This window comes from Gymnogyps californianus, chromosome 5, assembly GCF_018139145.2.
Source record: "Gymnogyps californianus isolate 813 chromosome 5, ASM1813914v2, whole genome shotgun sequence".
NCBI lineage: Eukaryota > Metazoa > Chordata > Aves > Accipitriformes > Cathartidae > Gymnogyps > Gymnogyps californianus.
In genome coordinates this window covers 9,396,590-9,419,512 of record NC_059475.1, presented here as the reverse complement: position 1 = coordinate 9,419,512, position 22,923 = coordinate 9,396,590, and the positions used below count along the sequence as shown (strand labels likewise).

Below are 22,923 nucleotides of genomic sequence, written 5' to 3'. Positions count from 1 at the left end.
TTACTTCTACACTGTACTGCTGACACATGTGCATCTGTTGCTCTAGTTCTGTACACTGAATGGCTTCCCAAATGTAGACGTGTCTTGCACTAGTTAGAAGGCAATTTTATAAAAAATAGCAGGAGCAAAACCAGATTTCTGCTCCCATAAGTCACCTGTCTAAAGTTACTATATAAGAAGATAACATGACCAAAGACAAGTTATACCAAATGTGCAAAACACATTAAAAGTGAGTTTTTTTTAAAGCTCAGAGTTGTTTAAATTGCACCCAAGTCTACATGATTCAAAAAAATAATTTTCCTGTTGTGCCATGGCTAATATTTAATAAATACCATGTTTCTTCTTAAATCAAACTTCTGTATCATTGAGCTTCCTCAATATACTGTATTTGAGTTCTCACATAAATGGATACTGGCTGAGTTTTGTTGGACTCAATGGAAATCCTGTGTAAGCAGGTGATGCTGCAATGTACGAATGCGGTGCGAAAATTGGTTTGTACTGAGTCTGATGAATGGTTGGGGAAGGTAAGAGACGGGGATTTATGCCAACTGGAACTTGGTGTACTATACCACTGGGATGAGATATGTTGTACGTTGGATGTTGTAACAAGGGTCTTGAGGTACACGGCGAGGCAAGGAGGTGGGCAACAGGTGCAGCAGTACTAAGGGGCGCCGACGACGGGTACGGAAGAATAGCAGGCTGTCCTCCAAGATGGGTATTTCCAGAGAGATGCGCGTGCACAGTAGTGTGATTTGGACTTCCTTGCGGAAGGGAGAAAGCGTGACCGGCAACGCTGGCTGGGATGTAAGCCTGCTGCCTCCGATGCGCGTAGTTTCCGTTCCATTCCTGCGGCCCAGATCCAAAGTGCTGAACCTGTTCACACAGAGAAATGGGCAGGTCTTAAGACTTCTAAGTATAAAGAGAGTTTGAAAAATGGAATAATGCACTAAAACTAGTCAACTTAAAAATCAAGAGAAATATAGAGACAGGAATAATTAAATGCTTAAACAAAAAAAAATGATTAGCTATTTAGATAGTAGCACAGACAGGAAATCTGACAATAAGAGATGGTAAACAGAACATAAGTTATTTTAATGCTCTTGCAAAAAAAAAAAAAAGATAAAATGCCATGCTGGGCTGTTTTAACAGAAATACCATGTATCACATGAGCAAGGTGCTTATTCCACTCTACTCAGCACTGGCTTGGCATCAATTGGAAGTGCTGCATTCAGTTTGGGCACCATAATGAGGCACAAAGAGGACAAATAGGAGAGAAATTTTAGAGGAGAGCAGAAAAAATAATAAACGGACTGAAAATATCTGAGACAACTAGGCAAACAGAAGTCTAGGGCTCTGATCACAGGAAGATGTGGCAATCATTAACAGTTATAAGGAGAAAGACTAAAAATCAATTTCTCCTATTAAATGATGCAGACTTCAAACTACATGGGGCATCTACCGAAAAAGGAAGGATCAGCATAAATTTCTGTAATGAAAATAACGTTCTACACTTTCTGCCAAGAGGCTGAGGAGCTGCAGTCATTGAAGAGATTAAAAATTAATACTATGCTGATCATATTAAGGTTTGCTTAGAATTAATTAAACCAATCCTTCTGCATAATCATGCAGAAGGGGAGGTGGTGTCACCCACCTAAATGTTTCTTTCAATCCAAACTATTCAAGTCATTATTGGTAAATCCTCTTATCTACATATAGCATGCTTGCATTTAGTATTTAACTTACAATTTAATATTCACAGTTAGTTACTCTGCAAGACTTATACAAACAGGTACTGCTCTTATATTAAATGTACCTCCAGATATCTAACCCAAAGCTCAACGCAGCTACAGCTCAAAATTAATTAATTAAAAGGGGCTTAAACTTGATGTCATGTGTCAACTTCAGTTCTCAGCCACAGTAGACACATTTACTGTGTTGTTTGGTAACAATAAAAGTAGCTTTTAGGTTAACTTTGGGTATCTTCCAACATTGGATTGAACTACAATCGCAACCTCTTCCTCCCCCAGCTTCACTACCTGGCAGCAAAGGTAAGAAACAGTTGGGTTTGCTAAGCTCTATCCCATCTCTGGATACTCAAACTACAAGTGCTTTCATGCACACTACTAACAGAGCAAGACTGAAATATAGCCCCAGTTTTTAACTGCACACTATGAGCATTTTAGCATTTGGATGTAGGAAAGAAAATATGCTAACATATTTTTCATTTTGTCTCGTGCTTTGATTTTGTGTAGGCATTGATAATTTTCCCAGTAAGGCTTTTCTATCATTTTTAAAAATAAAGTCAGCTGCTTTAAGAAAATGACCAAAAGTGAAAGATACTTATGACTTGCCCAGTAAGTCGGAATCCATTTTTCAAGATTTGAACACTTCTGCAATCAAGCTGTTGAAAACCTGCAGTTGCCATTTACAGCAATTGAAATTGTGAGCATTCAGCATGTTTGGAACCTCAAAACAGAAAAAATACTTCTTAGATGTGAGTAAGTACACATACCTGACTGAAGTTTGTATGTTGCTGATGGAATGCTGATGTCAGTTTTTGCTGACGGTTTCCTACAATAGAAGACTGGTTTATTCTTCCCAGGACAGACCGACCCTTTTTCAATGGCTGGCACGTAGCATCTTCCAAGATATAAATGAACAATGTTATGTTTTTGTTGCCACTATTCTCTTCTAACAAAAGTTAAACAAAGTTTCATTTGCTTCAGCATACAGGGAGAAATAATAAAATAATACACTAATTAAAGTCTTAAAAAACAACACAATTTAGAAGTGTTTATTACAGATTAGCAGATATGAGAGTAGGTCAAAATCTTCCTATGTATGACTATTGAATAGATATTCAAATTTCTATACTTATCTACTGGTATAGAAAGAAAAAAACCACCTGAACTAACTTACTTGTATTCACCATCTGCTCATCAAGATGTAACCTGTTTTCAAGTCTCATTGGTGGTACCACTACCGTGCAAACAGCTGACTTGGTTTCAGGATTAACTGATGCTCTTGCTTCCTTATTTTTATTGGTATTAGCTACAAAGCCGTTTTCCACAAATGGGCTGTCATGTCCTGAAGAGTCTGAAGTTGGGGAACCATCCACCGTATCACATCCACTTTCCTGTTCATCATCTGACATACTATCAAAAAATAAAAGTATTGCATTGAAACAAATACATTTTCATAATATAGATGCATTTTATTAAAAAACCATATAAAATTTATGGAAGTGAAACTACTCAAGGGTGGATAAAAATGTTACATTTTAGTTATACAAGCACAGACGTTCAGATGGCAGTTCAATATTCAAACTCATTCTACCCATACATTGCAAGGTTCAGAGAAAGGAGATAACTTCTACATAAAGACTTAGATGTGCAACCCAAGTTGCACTCACTTTTTAGTTTATTTTTTAAATAATCTTGTACTTATAATCCACCTGAAATTTAGATTTTTAGGCCAAATAAAGGGTTGAAGAAGATTATTGTGTTTCTTCCTGAATCAAAACATAAAGGTCGCCTGATGGTTATTACACTAGCAAAAGAGAACATACTGATCCAATTTCCTTCTAGAAATCAGCCACATCCTGGAGCCTGCAAAAAGCTGTCCCTGGGGCCCGCGAGAGTCAGGATGGGATAGAGCGTGCTGCGGAAGCAATCTGCGCAGTGGCAGGCAGCTCCCTCTCATCTGCTTATCAACCACCAGCGGCTACACTAGACCTTATCTACTGAAAAATTAGGTGTCTCTGAAGCTCCTCCGGAGAGCACTGCCTATGCGTGACTGAGATTCTTTTAAACAGATTTAGATTAAGGAGACAAACGCAACCCTCTGTTTACACAGCGGTTATTTTGGCACTGGTGGTCTGTGAAATCCATCCTGGTCAAGTGGTACAAACTCATTCACTTGACCGCTGCTTTTACCAAAGCAGCTAGAAGGGGAAAGAGGTGGAGAAACCAACTCATAATAATAGCCTTTGCTAACATTTATTGAAGAAGAAAGGGCTAAGAAGATGGTAAATGCCAGCTGCCAGAAGCGAGACCACAGTCCAGTCAGTGGAACCAGAACCAAATACCTTTTAGGCAGCAAACAGTAAACAACCCGGGAAAGGAAACTAATTTATGACAAGGTATATTGCCAGAAAAGATATTAATCTCACTTGTGTATTATTTATTACACAAACAAAAGGTGCATCACAGACCCATCACTAACAACAACAAAAAAAGAAATTTAACTAGTCCTCAACTGGGACTCTGCCAGGTATGCATTATATAGATAGAGAGAGACATCCTTCACTTAACGGAGCTAAAATGAACGGTATGGGGCGATGAATAAGTAAGTGTAGGTGCTAACAAAGTTCCCAGTTAGAGAGGACAGGCATGAGAATTAAGAATTTCTATGAACTAGAAAAACATGAAAACCCCAGTTCATATTAAAAATTGGTGGAATACATGCTTAACTTAAAACATGCAAGTACCAGCAGGGAATTCACTAACCCCTAAACATATGGTCAAGTCCTTTGGTGATTTTACAGCTAATGTAACAGGTCCTTATAGCATGGTGATTAAATTAAGACAATATAAATAAAACCATTTATAAAATTTAATTTTTTGTGAAAAGTACTTTGACAGTATGAGGGCCAGCACAAAAACCTGAAGTCTTAGTCAACAGAGCTAGGTAATTCTGAATAGTTTTTTAAGTAACAAATACTGATACTGTGACAACTACTGAGCAATCAATTATATTTCTATATTCTTAACTTTTCATTCAAGTTACTAATTATATGACTTACTGTAAGTCGAATGCTAATGAAACCAGAATCTGACGCACTCCTCTGCTATTGACATAAAATTGAATTACAGAGGGGAACTGAATTACAGGTCAGTTCCTTGCAATTCAAAGAAAACTAAAATCAAGCACGTCTTTATAAAAAAAAAATGTCTGAAGTTTTGAATGTTTTGATATTAAAGAATATCATAAGCAGGATTGACAATGTTAAATATCAACCAGTAAGACAGCCTGATGCCTCCCAGTATAAGACACATCTTGTTACCTAAATCTTTACTAAAATTTAACCATGTGAATGGAAATTCTTCAAATGCTTCTTGTTATTCTCTTGTTTTACAGTCAGAAATGACAAATACTTGAAAATAAGACCAGGGAAATATACCTGGCTTAGTCCATCTATGTAACTCTGGCAACTTTTTATTTTAGTATCTCCAAAGTCCCAGAAATGGTAGAAATCTGTCTGGGATTATCTTCTACATCAAGTCACCCTAAAAAAAAATGAAAAATCTATCCATGTGCTCCATTATTATACTTTTGTTGTTGGATCTAGCAGTTGTGTCCGCAGAATGAGTTGGATCAGTTTAGTAACCTAATAGAAAACTAATCCACCCAAAACCCCATGTGACTGGATTAAGTGTAACATAAAGCTGCATCTTGAGTAAACTTAAAACCTTTCCCTAGTCCTAGCACTCAGCAGACTACACGTCACCTCCTTAGAATACACCTTCCCAGCCCTGGACAGTACAAAGAATAACAACCCACTGCACCTTTCAGTGTATTCAGTGTCCAATACTGCAGAGATTTGTTCACTGAATCCAAAGATTTCAGGCCTTACAGAATACCAAATGGATGTCAAAGTTGTTTATGCACAGGTTTGGGGGTTTGGTTTTTTTTTTTTGAGGGGAGAGGATTGTGTTTATATAAACAGAATTATTTAAATAGATATGTTATCCATTAAAAGGATCATTAAGTCAGGCTGTCCAAAATTTAAAACATATAAAACTGCCTGTACAGACTAGCAGTTCCATTTCCTTGTCAATACATGCTGTGATAGAATCTTTAATTACTTTAAACAAACTTTTTTTTCATTAAGACTCCAATCTTACTCATTTTGCAAAACGAAACTGCTCCAAGTCTGAATCACTCTTTTCTATATAGAAAGCTATTCTACAGAAAATAGAAAGCGAACTGCAGAATAAAAATAAAAGAATTGGTCGTGCTTACAGCAGCTGCAGGTTGCTTGAAAAAAAATGAATTGTATCCCTAGGTCACAGAATTTCTATGGGATATTGGGTATATCATATTAAACCAAACTTTTCACCAATACCAGCAACTATATATTCCAAATGTTTCTTGGTCCCCAAACTCATATCTAGGCATCTGATTTGTAGAAGTGCCAGGTACTCATAACTACAACTAAACTTTCAACATATTAGCGTGCTGAAAGGGCAGGGACCGAAATAAGAGGGAAAGTCCCAACCAGGACATCCCAAGTCAGTGGGAACTTCTGACTGTGTCACAGGTCCATGTCTTACGAGTGTCACACAGATAGATGCTTTAGTGTTAAGCTCTCAGGTACTGTAGCAAAAATGCCATTCCTTTTCAGAGTTACATTGAATGCTTTCCTAAGAGTGAATTTTGAATAATGTGCAAAAATGAAGGCTTAAGTAGACATCAAGCAGGGAAGATAAAAATATTTAAAAGCTGCTCATGAGAACAGTGTTCACATAAGGGAAGCTTACGTTTGGTAGAATAAAAAGGGCATCAATGTCATTAAGGATTACAATACAAGATACACAATGGGAGAACAAGAGGGTACAAAAACTAAAGATTTTCTGGTAACTTCAAATCTGTCACATTGTACTTTGGCTTACTTAATTTTGCAACCTTAGAAGATTTTTGTTCTAAAGGACGTTGCATGCAACATTTTTATATTTTCTGTGTAAACACTATTCATTCAGTATTCTCAAAACTTCCAATGTAGCAAGACAGATCTGTTAGGAATGACAGAAGAACAGTCTATGCTGTGCAACTGTAGGCCAATAAATTAATTTTTAAATACATCATTTAGCCTCACCAGACGGCAACATAACAAAACTTTGGCATTTTTTAGTATAAACTGAGTCTGCTGTATACTAGGATCTTTCTTTTTATTGAAAGGAGCGCAACTTTTTACCTGTTGGATCTCTTGCAAGGAGATGGACTAGACTGTCCTGAGGAGCTAGTACTCAGAGTGCTGTCAGGACTGCTCAGAGAACACACGCGGTCAATGTTCAGGGTGTTCTGGCAGGCTTCACAGTCAAGGCTACCTTTACACCTACCACACAAAAAGAAAGTGAGCAAACATACCATCTCTCATTCATTCTTTCCATACGCCACTGACTTAGGTGTAATTATGGAATAAAACGGGATCAAATATTAGAAAAGGTCCCTTAAATGTAAATTAATATCCAATTCCTTGTTTCTTTTACATCCAAAACAGATTTTAAACCTTTTCAGTGTTCTTTTGGAAATTCTAGACTAAACATGCATTTTTTTTTTTTGAAACCTACTAAATGAATAAATTTTTTACTGAATCAATACTAAAACAAGTAGATAAAAGATTTTACTACAACAGTTCAGAGCCTTGAAACATTTGACAAAGTTTAGATTTAAAATACAAGTTCCTCCAGCTCAGAATCATTACAAGTAAAAATAAAGTCGAACAAACATTAAACTTTTCAGCATTCATTTAAAATGATACATGCTTCTTTATCTGCTTTGTGAAAGAAAACTCCTTTGGGGGACCATACTCAGCATCTGCTTTTATACCCAAATACACACCTTTTCATACTGTTAGAGAAGTATTTTTTACCCATATATATGTAATACTATCTACAGGATGCTACTGTTCGAATGATAAAATTGATTACACAAAGCCAGAATCTTCAATAAATAAATAGGGTATGACAGTATTAAGAAAAAAAAGTATGCTGGACCTAAAACCATATTCTGGTTTGAAAATGCCTAAGGAACATAGATTAACGAGGTAGACTTTTGAGAGTATTTTTCACTTTCAAATAATATGCTGCTACAGAGTTAACTTCTTGGTGAAATTTGATTAGAAGTGCATTGTTTGTCTTTTTTTAACTCAGATTCATTAAATACAGTAGCTATGCTAAGACAGCTATATTTAAGTAACACCTTAATAAAAGTAAACATCGGTTCTCACTCTCTCAGTGAATGCGTTCGTCCGATGTCATCTTCATCTGTGTCACTGCTGATGGTGATCACGCTGACTGCTGGGCTGGGGGAACCGGCAATGAAGATAGCCTGGCGCTGTTTGGTTGAAAGAGATGAATCAGGGTCCAGCCTGACCGATGCTTCACAACAGTTACTCTCCCGTCCTTCTGAGTTATGATTGTCCTGTGCTTCTATACAACTTATTCTCTTTACAGCCTTCAGGTTAAGTATCTTTGGAGATATAAAGGCTGAATTTTGGATATTGGTATTTTGTAACATGTTGCTCCTGTGAAGAAAACACACCGATTGACATTTAGTGAATCTCTACCAACAGACCTGAAAACTCTACTATTTTCAACAAAAACAAAGAAAGCAATGTAGGCTAACACACAAATTTTCTAAACTAATACAAAGAAAAACATAAAACAGTAAACACAGCCATAAATACTTGGCATAGATGATTTCAGACATTAATAAAAAAATCCAAACTACGTAATATCTAAGACTGAAATTTGCAACAACATTGAATACAATACATTGAAAATCTCATTTTCTTATAAAGGAAAAAAGAAATTAAAATCCCATTTGGGCAAAAAACAAGCAAACAAAATCTGGCCAGATTTCCTGCAAAGATTCTCCCTGAAAACAAAAGCTGGTAGCCTCTGGATGAAATCCTTGCTTAATACAAGACTGCTGACGTTGCCCTTTGTATCCCATGCTTTCCTCTTTATTGAGCATCCCACACCTTTGCAAAGACTGCGTATGGCAGTGGGGCATATTTTCTTCAGCAAGCAGCTCAAGTATTTTTGGCTACCAGTGAAAGAAAGACTATTCTTAAGACGACTGTAAGGCACACTGCAACCCTGTTATATAGTGTCACTTTATTTTTAGTTGTCTAAACCTGATATATCCTGATGCACATAAGCTTATGAGTATCTCATTAGAGCTACCTCAATATATTCTTATACCTTCCCAAAGGCTATAAAGACAACCTTGCTATCATGATAGGCACATACTAATCAACAGGAACTAAAACTCTTACTAGTGCAAGTATTCTTCCATCTAGTCTGTATTACCACAATAACACTGAAAACTTAGGGCAGAAAGGACAGATTTTCCCAAAAGACCGTTTAAGTACAATTGTCGCTAACAAACATGCCACTTTTACAGGTTATTCCTCTGCCCACTGAACAGCAATTACAGATACACTGTCTTTGAATGTTAGAAATATTCTACCAACCTGTTCTGACACAGTTTGTTCCTCTTGGTAGCTGCAGGCTGAGGCCAGACAACATGTGCAATGCCCACACTAATTGGCTGAGGGGCAGACAAGGTTATCTGATGTGTTAAAAGAGGCTGCGGTATCATTGAATTGTAATGGGTGCCCTGGGTAATCATCTTCCTGCGGAAAAGTGAAGGAAGTTTTAAATTGCAAGACATTTGCATCGGCATCCATAGATATTGTTAAATCAAAGCCATTAAGGTATTGCACAAAAATATGTGGACTTACCCCCAGTCTCCAAGCCTCTGTGGGCCAGCCACAGGATCAGAGGCCAGAGATGTAGCAGGAGCTGCCACTGGTGCTACTTGCTGCCATGTGGGAACCAGTATTTGCTGGGTCTGATTCGACCATGTCTGTTGTGAAGCAGAGAAGATTTCACGACACAGGGAACAACTGAATTTACATTAGCTGCTTGTAGTTCAGCCCAAAACAGAAGAGGGACTGCAATAGAACTCTACAGGGCAAAAATGTTTACTAACTAATAATAAAACAAGTAAGATTTTTACTTTAAAGTAAGCCAACCTGAGAAAGGATTCCTGCTCGAATCTGTAGTGGCTGAATTGCGTGGGCTTGGGTCACCAACGGAACTGCATTATCCACCCTCAGGGAGAAACTGGTGGGTTTACCATGGTTTGTAGGAATTCCTATCAGGGAGAAAAACACACACCCAAGCTTTAAGCAAAACACCAGTGTGGCATATATTTTCTGAGCAAAATGCAAACATAAAGGATAATTTTTATAACATTTTACTATTTTTTCTTGATGTGTTTATGATCTAATTCCGTAATTTAGACTTTCAAGCCAAATAAATCAACACCTAAAAGATTTTTGTTCCATTACTTATCTGCACAAATATTTGATGCTGTAATTTCCAGAAAGAACTGCCAATAGCTACTATTTGGAAACACACTATTAGAAAGCGGACTGACTTTGGCAGAAAATTCTGCAAGCTAAGCATTTACTCTTTATCACAAATTACATTAAAAGTATTTGAAAGGAAGGAGACAAAAGTAAGCAGAACTGAATTTCAAAGCTTCTCACAACTGACTCCTGCACATCTCATGGTCTGTATTTCCAGATAGCTAAAACTCATTCCTCTTAGCTTTAGAGCTGGCAATACCACATGTATAATGCCCCTATTTGTTACCATCTCTTTTGTGGGAAGCAATGCAAAATTTTCTGTGTATGCCATCAAATATTTGCAGTAGAATCCATAATCCTATTCCTCCCTTCATCAAAATAATGCAAACCATAGCACTATTGGAATATTACCACAAGAGCATAATAGGAAAAAGATGCATCTCATGCTCTGTATAGATTTCATTATTGTTGCAGGAAACTAACAGATGTATAGCAATGCTGCAATGTTTACAATTAATAATAATTTTTGACATAATAATGTTAAATGAAAATGAAAGAGGAATTTTTTTCAACAGATATTGCAACAGAACAGCTATGCTAGAAGAAAATACTGGCTAGGCAAATATACTAATTTCATCTTCTAACTGCACTTTGTGTCTTGTGCTTTAGTCAGAGACTAAGCAATGGGTGTTCAGAGGTAACTACTAAAGAACTACTAAACTAAAGATTAAAAGTGGATTTTTTTTTTTTTTAAATCTTTACAATAAAGGAGGAAAGAAAATCTTCATCTGATGTAATTCTCTCACGTCACAACACAACAGTAACTTATAACCATGCAGTCCAAAGCTTTTAATTTTGAAACGCTGTTGACTCATTTTTTCCATATAGCCATCTAGAACAGCAACATCTTAACTCTGCCAGAAGTAGCGAGCCTTAGCACTTCAGATATTCGACAGAGCAGCCAAGCAGGGAAACCTTGAAGTAGTGCCAGATACCATTAATATCCCTTTCCCTCCGTGCCAGCAACTCAACTTGTCACCTATGTGATGAAAACAATATATTCCCTTCATTCAAGCTGTAGCAGAATTTAAATTTGGAAATTTATCATCATACTAAGAATACGGTATACAGATCACAGATAAAGTGTTTGCCTGTACTGTTTCCTTTTCTATAATCACTTTATTCATCTGGGTATAATGAAAACAGCAGAGTTTTTAAATTATGGAATGTGTCATTGTGTAAAGCATATATACAATTTAAATAAGAAATTACTTAGTCATACTAAGTGCTCCAGAGGAAATCCGTAAGAAGGTATGCATTTAGCTCATACAGCGTCTGACACTCTGCACGGTGAATACTGGGAGCTTTCATGAGTTTCTGGAACCCAAGATAGATGCAGCAGCCACAAATAACATTACTGATAAAGTCTGCTCTATCTGTCTTTATTTAAAGAGATAAAGACCTCCTGGGCTCTAAGTTTAGGTTAAAAGTGTTTTGGGGTTTTTTTTTCAGAGTGAATCTAGTGTGATTTCTAGAACTTCAAAATGCAGAGGGAAAACTAAGGAGGAGTTTGAAAGTCATTCTTAAAAAAACCTACTTCCTATAAACTCCATCATTTCAAGATCTGATCTCAGCGTGAAGCTGAACATCACCAAGACAGATAAATTGCATCTTTGGAGATGAAGACTATAATCAAGCTAACTTAATAAGCAAACAATATAAACTACCTTTCCTTCTCCACAAATGACTATTATTAGCATAAAAAGGCTGTTTTTCATCAGCTCCTCTCTGATCAGCCCATTATAAACAGAAAAAACAAGTTTTGCTTGATATGTTCTGAGATCTAAATGAGGATTTTAAAGACTCCTCCAAAAAATAAGACCTATATTTGCATGATGCAAATGCATTTGTTCAGGGAAACAGATGTCAAATGCATTACCATGTGTCCTTCTAGAGATGCATATACTTATTTGGTCGTTTCCTACACTGCAGAAATACTTCCATGCTAGCATTTCCACCTCGCAGTCTTAATGTTTCTGAGAATTGAACCCTCAGACAATTATTTCTTTCAATAAATACAAAATTGTATGCTTAAATCAATCTTATCCTTTGTAATACAGGAGAGTTCAGCCAAGCTGCCCTTTCCTCCTCACAGCATGATGCAATAAAAATTCTCAGAGATTTAGTTCTGTGTTTTTCAGCCATCAGAAAGCTGTGGCAGTTCTATCTAGCTGTCCTGGTTCATCATAACCATAGGACAGTAAATGTGACACTGTTTACATAGGGCAGCTACATCCTTAAAAGAAGCCCCAAGTTTCCAGATGTTTTCTTAAACATTCACTTGGAAGTCCAATAAAAAACCCCAACTTTATTATCCAGACATATTTATCACAAGAACTGTTATATTTTCTTATCCTTATCCCTAGGATACCCTAGGGATGTAGTTGCGGCGGGGAACCACCAACCCCTCCACCAAAACTACAACCAAACCAACAAACAAAAAAACCCTGACACACACAACCACCAAAAAAGAAACAAAAAACCGCACCACCAAAAAATCCACCACAACACTGATATTCCTTCATCTTTCTTGTTTCCTCTCAGATTTTATTTCAGAATACTCTCCTTTCTTGCTTCAGCTTTCACATTGTGTTCCTCCATTTTATCCAAGATACATATATGTTACATATATATATATATGTGTGTGTGTGGTATATGAAGATGGGCTCTGGATTGCGTAAATCGTTTTCTGCAGATGCTGATTCGCTATTTCTTTCAGAAAGGTGCAATGTATCTGCATCTGACTCACGCTAATTTTTTATGACATAATTAAGTTCATTTAAATATATAGCTTAAGTGGATATAATGGAAAACTCAAATACTGCCGACAGACAGTAACGCTCATATTTTAGGAACTATAACAATTACAGTTAAACATACCTTGAATAGTTGGAGGACATATAATCAATGCCTGTTGGAAAACATCACTGCAACCAAACTGAGCAGTTCCTGCCTGCAGTGGTATCCCTTGGTGCAAAACGGAATGGGCAGATGCAGTCAGTGCCTATGGGAACAGATGCAATACAGGCAACGTTAGAACTGTGAATCTAAATCTCTCACACGCTTGTCCCACCAGCTTATATAATAAACTACTAAAATAACTTCTAAAAATTAAAATTTGAAATACATTTCACAGGAAGCGAACGCGTTTGGCCGCTGGAGGGCACTACAACACAGCACTGCTTTGCTGCATTACTGCTTTGCCACCCCGGCTTGTTACTTAATTTTGAAACGTACTGAATTCTAAATGGTTTGTTTAAGAAAACACTAGGATAAAAAGAGAGTAAAAGACAGAAGATTTTGTCACTTAACACATGTACTTTTTTCAATTCTGAAATTAACTAGAGAAACTGTATCAACTGAATTTAAAATTAAAAAAATAAATAAATGTGTTTTTACCTGACTTCTTACTGGACCAATTTTGGTAAAGCTCGCAGTCAGATTAGCTGCACTGCCTGAGGCAACCGGTCTCATAAGTGATGTTTTATTGCGATTACTTAAGTCATAGAAATTTGATCTGCATTTGCAAATATCCATGATATGAAAACAGGACTTCACTCTATCAAAACCAGAAAATAAGTTGCTTTAATTAGAATCTTATGTTGTTAAAAGTATAAAACAATTCTCCAGAACAAGGGGAGAAAAAAAAAAAAAAAAATAGTTCAAAGCCCACATTTCCCAGTTCACAGAATGGCATACACACAAATAGAAAAAAAGAAATACTGCTATTACTATGTTCATGTCAAGTCTTTGTAACGTGTATTTTAAAATCAAGAAAAATACTGCTATTTCCTGATCCTTGCATCTAACACCATTTTCTAACAACTGCGTACAAGCAGGAAGGATAGTAAACTAAATGGATGGACAGCTCTTTCTTTCAGTGAAATGCTTGCACTTTAGGAAATCCACAACTCCAGAACTGCAAGAAAACTTTCAATATATTCCACATTAACCAATGCATAAAAGAAGGTATCTGAGACATTCACCTGAAGAGGACATGCCCACCCTAGCTCTCAATGACTGACAGGAACTAAGGCTCTTCATACTTCCAAAAATCAAGCCCAAGTTTCTGCAGTGTTGGAATTTTAACAACCAGGCATAAAAATAACAACTAAGAAATCTATTGCTCTAAATGTTACTTTTCAGAAAAAAACATAGTTATTCAAAGTTTCCTTGACGAAATAGATGTATCTAGTATTTGAAAGAATTCTCTAAGACATTACAAAAATGACGACAGATTTTTCTCTCTGATAGCAGAAGAAACAACACTATTATACACATGAATCACTACAACGGACATTTAAAAAAAATAATTTTTGTGTGTTACATACTGGTTGCTATGAGGAAAATCAAGGAGGTGCTTCATGGTAACAAAAGAATGGTTCAGGGTCTCAGCTGGAGTGATTCTTAAATCAGCATCGATAAGCAACATTTTCTTCAACAGACTGACAAATTCCCTCCTATCTGCCTTCTCTGCCAACAGGTCACTTCCTTCCAAATCCATCACCATGTTCACCTGGCATTGAACAATACAGTCAGATAGAAGACATGCATATTAGTTTAACTCTTTCTGTTATTGCTTTCTGCTATAAAATACTAATATTCAGTGATTTTAATCATGTGGGGCACTGTGAATTTGCTAGCTTATCCCAGTACCGTTGGCTTGGAATTGGTGACTTTTTTCTGCACACACACTACTCCCCTTTCACCCTCCCCAGCTAAAAAATCCTGAAGGCTTTATTCCATTCTGGGACTTGGAATTTAAGAAGTAAGATTTGGGATAAAGATCTTTATATGGTCTAGTTTAAACTACAGCGGTAATCTTCAAAAAACAATTTCAAACATGTATTAATGCCAATCTTGCAAAAAGATTTGATTCTCTTTTCAGGATATGGAAGAGAATGAAAAATTTCCTTTTGTTATTGATCAGAGTTAGAAAGCTAAAGAAAAGTGAGGAAACAGTTACATTTTAAAAAAAAAAAGGAAAAAAGAATTATAATGAGAATTATATTGTTAAGATAGCAGAATTATACTGGAAATTATATAGTTAAGATAGCAGGATCCATATGCATACTTTTTTTACCCAGAATGGCAGATAAGGTAGAAGAAAAAGTATACATTATACATAAAATTAAAGGGTTCCCCCACCACAAGGACAAGTACCATTGTTTAACACAAGCGATGACAAAGGAAGATCTTAGGGCTGACATAGCTAGACATTTTCCTCAGCGCAACTTACACAGAGAAGAATGGATAAGACTGATATACAATAAAGAGTATTCTAAAAGGTGTTTATTTCAAAACTAGTAAAATGTTTGTAAATCACCATTCATTCCCACACATTCCTTTTGCAAAGGAAGAATGCTTTAATACTCACATGCACTATATCATCCAAACTGTTGAAAATATACTTTCTGGCCTCTTTAGACTTCATACCTGTCTCTGCCTCATGCTCTTCCAATGTCTCAAAAAAGAAAAGGAAAGCTGAGTTTAGAAGTTGACAATAAAGGTCACTTAAAACTACAAGGTAACTTTACCTATTTATTGACCTAAAGAACCTGTTTTTTAAAAAAATAATTAATATTTCAATTGTATATTTGTATGCTGCTTTACTGACTACTTTCATTTTCTAAATCAAAATACAAAAACTACTAAATTTCACGTCTGACTGATCACAGTATGGATTACAATAGATAGTTTGTAAATCACGCAGGAAGTGCTGAAAGCCTAGCAAAAAATTGTTTAATGAAACTCTCTCATGTGCTTATATTTTTATATATCACAGGTTTTCTGTTACTTGTATTTTACCTATTTCCTCAAACTCAGACCTTTAACTCCAAAGAGCAGCAACATCATATTACCGCAAAAAAATAAAAGAAAAACCAGGCAGACTCTGTTCAATTTCTCTTTGCTTTCTCTTTGCTTTCTCTTTTCTTTCGTTATTTTTATACTTTTATTCCTCCAGATACACAACAGTTGGTGTAAGTATTTTAAATATTGACGTATGAAACAAACAATTAAATCCTAGAAAATGAATGCGATCACCCATCAGTGATTTATGAGCTGGAATACCACTTTCTGTTACAATTTTCCTCCTTCAACACAGACAGCACCAGTAGGCTGGTGTTGCAAGAGGCAAGGCAGGACTGCAGGGAAAAAAAAATTTTAACATAGAGATTACAGAAAAGTTTCCAAAATTAACTTTGACAAAAACTATGAGTAAGGACCAATGGTCCATACCAAAACTCCTTTCTTCCCCCAAAACAGCATTTAGTCTGATGCAAGAGAATTAACGTCTGCAAGGTAACCGCTTCTGAAAATGGGGAGGGTTGTTTGCATCAAGAACTCGTTTAGATTCTCCAATACGGAGAAGCCAGATGTAAACTGTCACCTAATGATCAACCGCCCAAAAAACCAGAATACTGGAATAATCAGGACTGTGTAATCGGAGAATCCTTACATAACCCGACCCCGCAGTGTTACAGCAGGGCAGCACTGGCCCCGGCCACTCGGCCCAACGCGCACCGCGCCGGGGATTTACCAAGTTACTGTGGAGAGTTACGCAACTTGTGCTTTGAGCTCGTCAGCTGTTTGTTACTGCAGGAGTTTTATCTCAACTGTAACTGTTTCCTGACTCCCCATGTCCTCCATAAATTCAGTGAAGCTGTACCATGAAGCAATACAATTTTAAAAAAATTAAATATATATATTTGCATAGGAAGTTAAAGCTCTGCTTATGGCCAGTATGCAGTGATGTTGCTTAGAGAGGAGCAAGGTGTGCAGACCATAAAAGTATGTTTTTTTAATTTCATCTGCTTTCACTGTATTGCAGCTTTCAGCCAACAAAGACTGTTTTAGCAGGAGATCTGAAGGAAATGAGCTGTACAGTCATGTTGTTTCTTAATCTCCTTTTTCTCCTAGGAACTTCTGATCGTGAAGTCAGTTTTGAACAAATTTTGACAGAGCAGTTTGGGCCTCAGAGACAAATTCTTTAAAGTGAAGTGAAAAGCAGTAACCAAGCAAGGGCGGGGGGGGTGAAGGCAAACCTCATTTAGTCCCTCTGGAGATATGAGACTTAATTTGAATTCTCCACCTGGCAGCCATGCACTGGCCGCTGCACCAGACCTGCCTCTGGGCCAGCCAGCAGGAGGAAACAGCATGAGCTTGGAGCGCTGGTTTTGGGGAACAGGAAAAATGGAAGGGATACGGAGCAGGGACTGATAAAAAACACAGGAGATGCAGACGGGAGCTAACGGTATTGTAGTGAATCTTGGCCTCTCTGGTTTCTTTGCTCACAAAACAATACGCTGTTTTCTACTACATTATACTATTTACCTTTAGTCTCCAACTAGAATATGGTGCATCCATTTCTCTACAGAAAAATCTTGCAGTTTTCGTTCCCATGCTTAACAGCTGCTCTCCTGGCAAACCTTGAGTCTGCGAAATGTAACGAATCTGAGGAAGAAAAAAAAAAGGGGGGGGGGAAATAATTTAGCTCTGATTTTCAAAAGCTGATCTGCACAGTTAAAAACTTGTAATTTCATTTAAAAAATGGCAAAATTAAGCACCCTCAGAGCACCATAGTTCAACAACTACATCTTACATAGGGGAGAAACCTAACACTGAGCGCTTGATACTGCTCTCCATCTCTCAGAGAAAGCCATACATAAACAAACCTCTGAAGTGACCTATATAAGCAAGCTTTCAAAGTTCAGTCACAGAAATGAGGAGCTGGGGAGAGTGGCTGTCATTACCTCCTTAACCCATTCAAATCCTAAATGTAATATTTTCATTCTAAACAGGAAAATTAGTAGGAGTGCTTTGCTTGTGTACAGAAGTTTGATGATGTTTTTTGCACACTCTCATTATACAACTCAATAAAAATCCTTCCTGTTTGCTGTTTCCAGTGTATCAGCCTTACATGTTTGACACACCTGCATTTCAAGGAAATATTCCACTTGGAAAGGGAATGCATGTACAACCTCTAGGCATCCAGCAAAAGACAATGCCCTTGTCTGAGGAAATCTGCTACTGAAGGCGATGGGAATGGATTAGCTTTATGCCTGAAGTGGTCAGATGCTCTTTTCCACTGAAATGATCAACATGAATTTATTTTAGAAGATGATTTACTATGCATTTTGCATTACCTTTCTCATAGTTGATGATCAAAGTATTACTTAAAATAGTTAAGATTCAAGACTTCGACAGAAATGTGTTGAAACAACACGTTATGACGTGTTTTGTGTTTTAACTACTGTGCATGCCATGTTAACTCACTATACAAGGGGGGGAGTTATCCCAGAAGTAATATTTCTTTAAAAATTAAAAAACCACCTTCAAGAAAGATGAGTTGGAATAACAATTGGCAAAAATTGAAAAGTGAGCTTGTTGTAGGTCGGGATGGAGGGAGTATGGATTCCAGCAGCCAGGGCTGAAGGTCTGAGAGGAGCGAGGGCTGAAGGGCGTTGGGCAGGGTCCCACGCCACACGCCTCCACAGAGGAGCTGCTGGTGTGGGCCAGCCCCTGCAAAAGGTGGAGTAGCTGGGGAAGAAGAAAGAATGGAAGAAAGGAAAAAATCAAAAGGAGAGCGCCGTGAAATACACTAAACCAGAAACTGGGAGATAAGAAGATGAATTCAATGGAAGACAAGAGGACTTGAGAGCTCGAAGCACCTGAGAGGAGAAAAACTGACGGGCGGTAGAGAGGAAAGGTACACGTGAGGCTTCTGCTGAAAAATAAGTGACAGACCAAGGTGAGGAGGAACTAAATGCAATGCTGCCAACTTTTGGTATTTGGTAATCTCCATAATTCCCTACATCAGGGAGTAAAGAGAATCCCACTCTGGCCAGAAATGTTTCTAGATCATTTAGTTGCTTTCTAAGCATATTATAAAGTCTTAGAAATTAGGGGGGAAAGACAATGCATTAATTCAAAAATCTAGCAGTTAAGCACCTGTGCCTGTTTTTAATGAGTATTAAAGCTCAGAAGACACAGCTATTTTCCACTGATAAGTAAAGCTGTTACTGGTTATAATCACAAATGAATATAGTAACTAAGAGCTTCTTCTCAATGGCTAGCGTGTTGGTTACCATATCCTAGGAGGACAGGGGGAAATGCAGCACAAAGCCCTTGCCGGTTCATTTACTCAGTGACACACACCACATAGCAGGAGGAAAGGAATTTCCTTGGTAGCCATCTCCCGATGACTGCTGTACTCATATGCACTGAGGAAAACCTTGAATCAAATTTTTCTGAAGCAACTTTTGCAGACCTGCTTGAGCACAATGACAAGCCTGACTAAAGTAAGGTAATTCCTGCTGGTGCAGAGGAGGTTACAGCTCCTCTTCCACCACGACTTCTCCGACATGAGGATCAGACAAGTTGCTAGACAAGTTATTAACTGATGCTTCCAGCAAACTTGAATGATCTGTCTGTCTTTAACTAAATGTCTTTTAAACTCAGTATTCACTTGTGAAGCAAGCAGAAAATCTTATGGGCATCAAGATTAACCCCTAATCCATGTAGTCCTTTGCATGAAGTACAGCATCTTGGAAGGTGGCTGTCATTGGGGACAATGCTGTCTACTTGCACTGTCCGGCAGTATCTAGAGGTTGAGCCATGTTGGCCCTGGGCCTACAACGGCAAGAAACAAGTGACAGGAATATGCTGTCATAAGGACCTGGCTCTCTAAAACTGAGAAAAGACGAGCCAAGGAGCACTATGAAGGTCGGCACTCTGTGCGCTGTACTAAACTGCTTCCATCTGCCTGGGTTTTGTACACGACAAGATGGCTGCAGTACAGTGGGGGAAAGAAGGTCTTTTCTTTTCAAATGAGACTCCGTATTATTCTGAAAAAACCATCCTCATAATCATGAGATTGAGCTTTACACTGTTACTGCTCTCTGTACAAAAGTCAGAGGCTCACAGCTATGTAAGCCTGCTGGCACACGTTAATTAACAGTCTGGGCTGCTGCCATTATGACGAATCACAAGTTAATTTGAGGAAAGAATCGGGACGCAGGCAGCATTTTCCACCATTCAAACTCCTACTTCATCATAAGTGACTGAAGATGTGGTCCAAAGCCACATTCCACATCCAGAAGCAGCACCTGCCTATATGTGTGATCATGATCAGAAGACCATGAACTGGGCTTACAGGTCCTTCCTCACCCACAGCAGCATCCCTTTTAACACCTATTTACAGCAATACGGGGTTCAAAAGTGGAAGTAATCCTGGAAATTACATATTTTGCCCCCCCCCCTTTTTTTTTTCTTTTTTTGAAAGTCCAGATCTTCTCCTGCAGTTTCTTTCAAAATAAGAGGTAAATAAATTTGCCAAGTTCTTGGAAATTTTTGAGACAGTATTACAGATTCTTTCCAAAAAACAAATGCTTTCACTTTTTCCTTAAAAAGCATAGTGAATTATATGGTGGTTAGTTGTTTCCTCTTTCATTCTCCATTTTAACAGCAATACCTTGCACAAAGGTCTTCTAAATGCATCAAAGCATCAACCCATGTTCCACTCATAGCTCACTGCCTACCCATGAAACACTGAATTTTGTGTACATGACGTAAACCAAAATATGAAATGTTACCAAAATCAACACAAAATCAATATAACCCCTGACAGTGATTTCAACAAATGAATTTTTAGAAAAAGTAGATCTGATCTGTAAGCACAGGGAGCCAAAAGTCCACTACATGAAGATCAGGATTTGAATAACCTAAACAACATGCTGGAGGAACTGCCCCTAAAATGAATGTTGAATCAAAGATGTAGAAGTTAGTAAGAAGCCAGTGCTGTTACATCTGGGATTTTCAGATTTCTTCACTTTCAAAGTTCAAAACCAGGTGGGGATGGTCAGAATACTGATTATGTTCCTTCCAAATTTCCACATTATGCTAGAAAATTAAAGACTTCTCTCTCAAGTGTTTTAAATAGAAAATGTTCTACATCTTCCATTAGAAACAACTTTTTTTTCTTTAAGTCAGCTCACTAATGCCAATGGTGTCAGTAGTTGAAAACTCCAACAAAGCAACAACAGCTTCAAGCTTTACCATTGCATATATACAGTATTATTGCGACAGTCGATTCTCGTTCCTCATGAAGTACAGGCTCTCAAAACTTTGAGCTAATGTTGGATTTCCAGAAAGCATCAGGAAGTATTCAGAAGACAACTAATCCTGACATCTGAACAAACATTCCAGAGTCAACCCCGTTCACAGCAAGTGAAAGAGAGATTATAATGCAATGATGGTAGCCACAAACTTTGGTTTCCATCAGAAAAAGCAGCTTCAATACTAACATTTATTTTGCGAGACAGGGAAAAAAAAAAAAGGACAAATTGAAATTTAATTCAGAAAAGCAGCGCAATATACAGTTCAGCCTAGAAACAGGATTTATGTTTCTAGGACAATCAATAAGACTAAATTAAATGCATTGAACAGACTTGAAGAAATACTACTTAATAGGGGATATTATTAACATTTGAAATCCTGGATTTAATGATCTGAAATTCTTAAGTTGCAGAAAATGTGCATATGCTTGTGAAATTTATTCTACTACCTGGTCATATTCCAGTGCTCCCGGGTACAGTGGCCATCCAAGAAACAGCTCTGCAATCACACACCCTAACGACCACATGTCTATGGCTTCACAAAACGGCAATCCCAGTATGATCTCTGGTGCTCTGCAAATTAAACATGGTTACTGAATTTTTTCCTTGGGGAAAAAAGGTAATTCAACAATCCAACATGACAAAAAAAAAAAAAACCAAAATCTGTTATTTGAAAACACAGGCTAATTATTTCAATAATATCATAGCATCAGAAATTGCATTTTTCTTTATCTAGATAATCCATGGCAAAATTTTGCAGCTCCGAGATTTTTTTTTTCCTACAAGTATCAGTTTACTATGTACATGAAAATAATTGATATGCCTGAAAAACAGAATGTCACTGATTCAACACTTTTGCCTTTCCTCCAGTATGTCCCAAATGATTCATCCACTCAATGTCATATGCCTGTAACTACATTCTAAACACAATGCAGTCATTTATCTCAAAAACAAACAAACAAAAAGTTTTATCTGAAAATCCACCTGCACACTTCCCAACTGGACAGTACACTTAAAGCTATTTAAAATATCAATTTAATTACATAACTGCAAATCCCTTAATGCACTCAAATCAGTTCAGTGTGATCAATTTTTAAACCACTTTAAAAAAAACAACATTGCACTTGCTAGAAAGACCAGGTCTTATTTTTCACCTAAAACAAATGTGAATTATTTAACCAACAGCATTTGAATTTATTTCTGTACTCAAGAACCAGAAAAATTGGTATTGACACAGCTGCTAAAGGGGCTTTTAACATTTCTGTTCACGTGGAACAAAACTCAAGTATTTCACAGATATCCATTTTAATTGCATTTGTTCTTTTTAAATCTTCCCTCCCAGTTCATTCAAACTATTAACAAAAGGGAAAAGAATTAAAATATATCTGCGTGCTAATAGAGAAAGATGCCTGGAGATGTAAAGTATTATTTAAAGCATCACACTATAAAAGTGATTTACTTTTAAAACAATCTCTTGTTAACTTAACACGTCACAAAACAGTAGGAAGGTGGTTAAAACTAACAGGGTAATTCCCATTGCAGCTAGGCAGAACAGTAGCATTCAACTGACCAGGTAACACG

At 37.2% G+C, this 22,923-nt stretch overlaps 1 protein-coding gene across 1 annotated transcript in view; it reads right to left on the bottom strand.

The window, feature by feature from the left end:
* Nucleotides 1-218: 218 nt before the first annotated feature.
* HIPK3 (homeodomain interacting protein kinase 3) overlaps nucleotides 219-22,923 on the bottom strand; it is a 73,757-nt gene continuing 51,052 nt past the window's right edge. The window contains exons 3-16 of the mRNA XM_050897499.1: nucleotides 21,792-21,915; nucleotides 17,561-17,680; nucleotides 15,603-15,689; nucleotides 14,557-14,741; nucleotides 13,625-13,784; nucleotides 13,106-13,229; nucleotides 9,827-9,948; nucleotides 9,533-9,657; nucleotides 9,263-9,424; nucleotides 8,012-8,308; nucleotides 6,977-7,117; nucleotides 2,920-3,155; nucleotides 2,513-2,640; nucleotides 219-873 (exon numbers count right to left, since the gene is read on the bottom strand). Coding sequence (XP_050753456.1) covers nucleotides 397-873; nucleotides 2,513-2,640; nucleotides 2,920-3,155; nucleotides 6,977-7,117; nucleotides 8,012-8,308; nucleotides 9,263-9,424; nucleotides 9,533-9,657; nucleotides 9,827-9,948; nucleotides 13,106-13,229; nucleotides 13,625-13,784; nucleotides 14,557-14,741; nucleotides 15,603-15,689; nucleotides 17,561-17,680; nucleotides 21,792-21,915 — 2,488 coding nt within the window. The 3' untranslated portion in view covers nucleotides 219-396. The remainder of the gene's footprint in view (nucleotides 874-2,512; nucleotides 2,641-2,919; nucleotides 3,156-6,976; nucleotides 7,118-8,011; nucleotides 8,309-9,262; nucleotides 9,425-9,532; nucleotides 9,658-9,826; nucleotides 9,949-13,105; nucleotides 13,230-13,624; nucleotides 13,785-14,556; nucleotides 14,742-15,602; nucleotides 15,690-17,560; nucleotides 17,681-21,791; nucleotides 21,916-22,923) is intronic.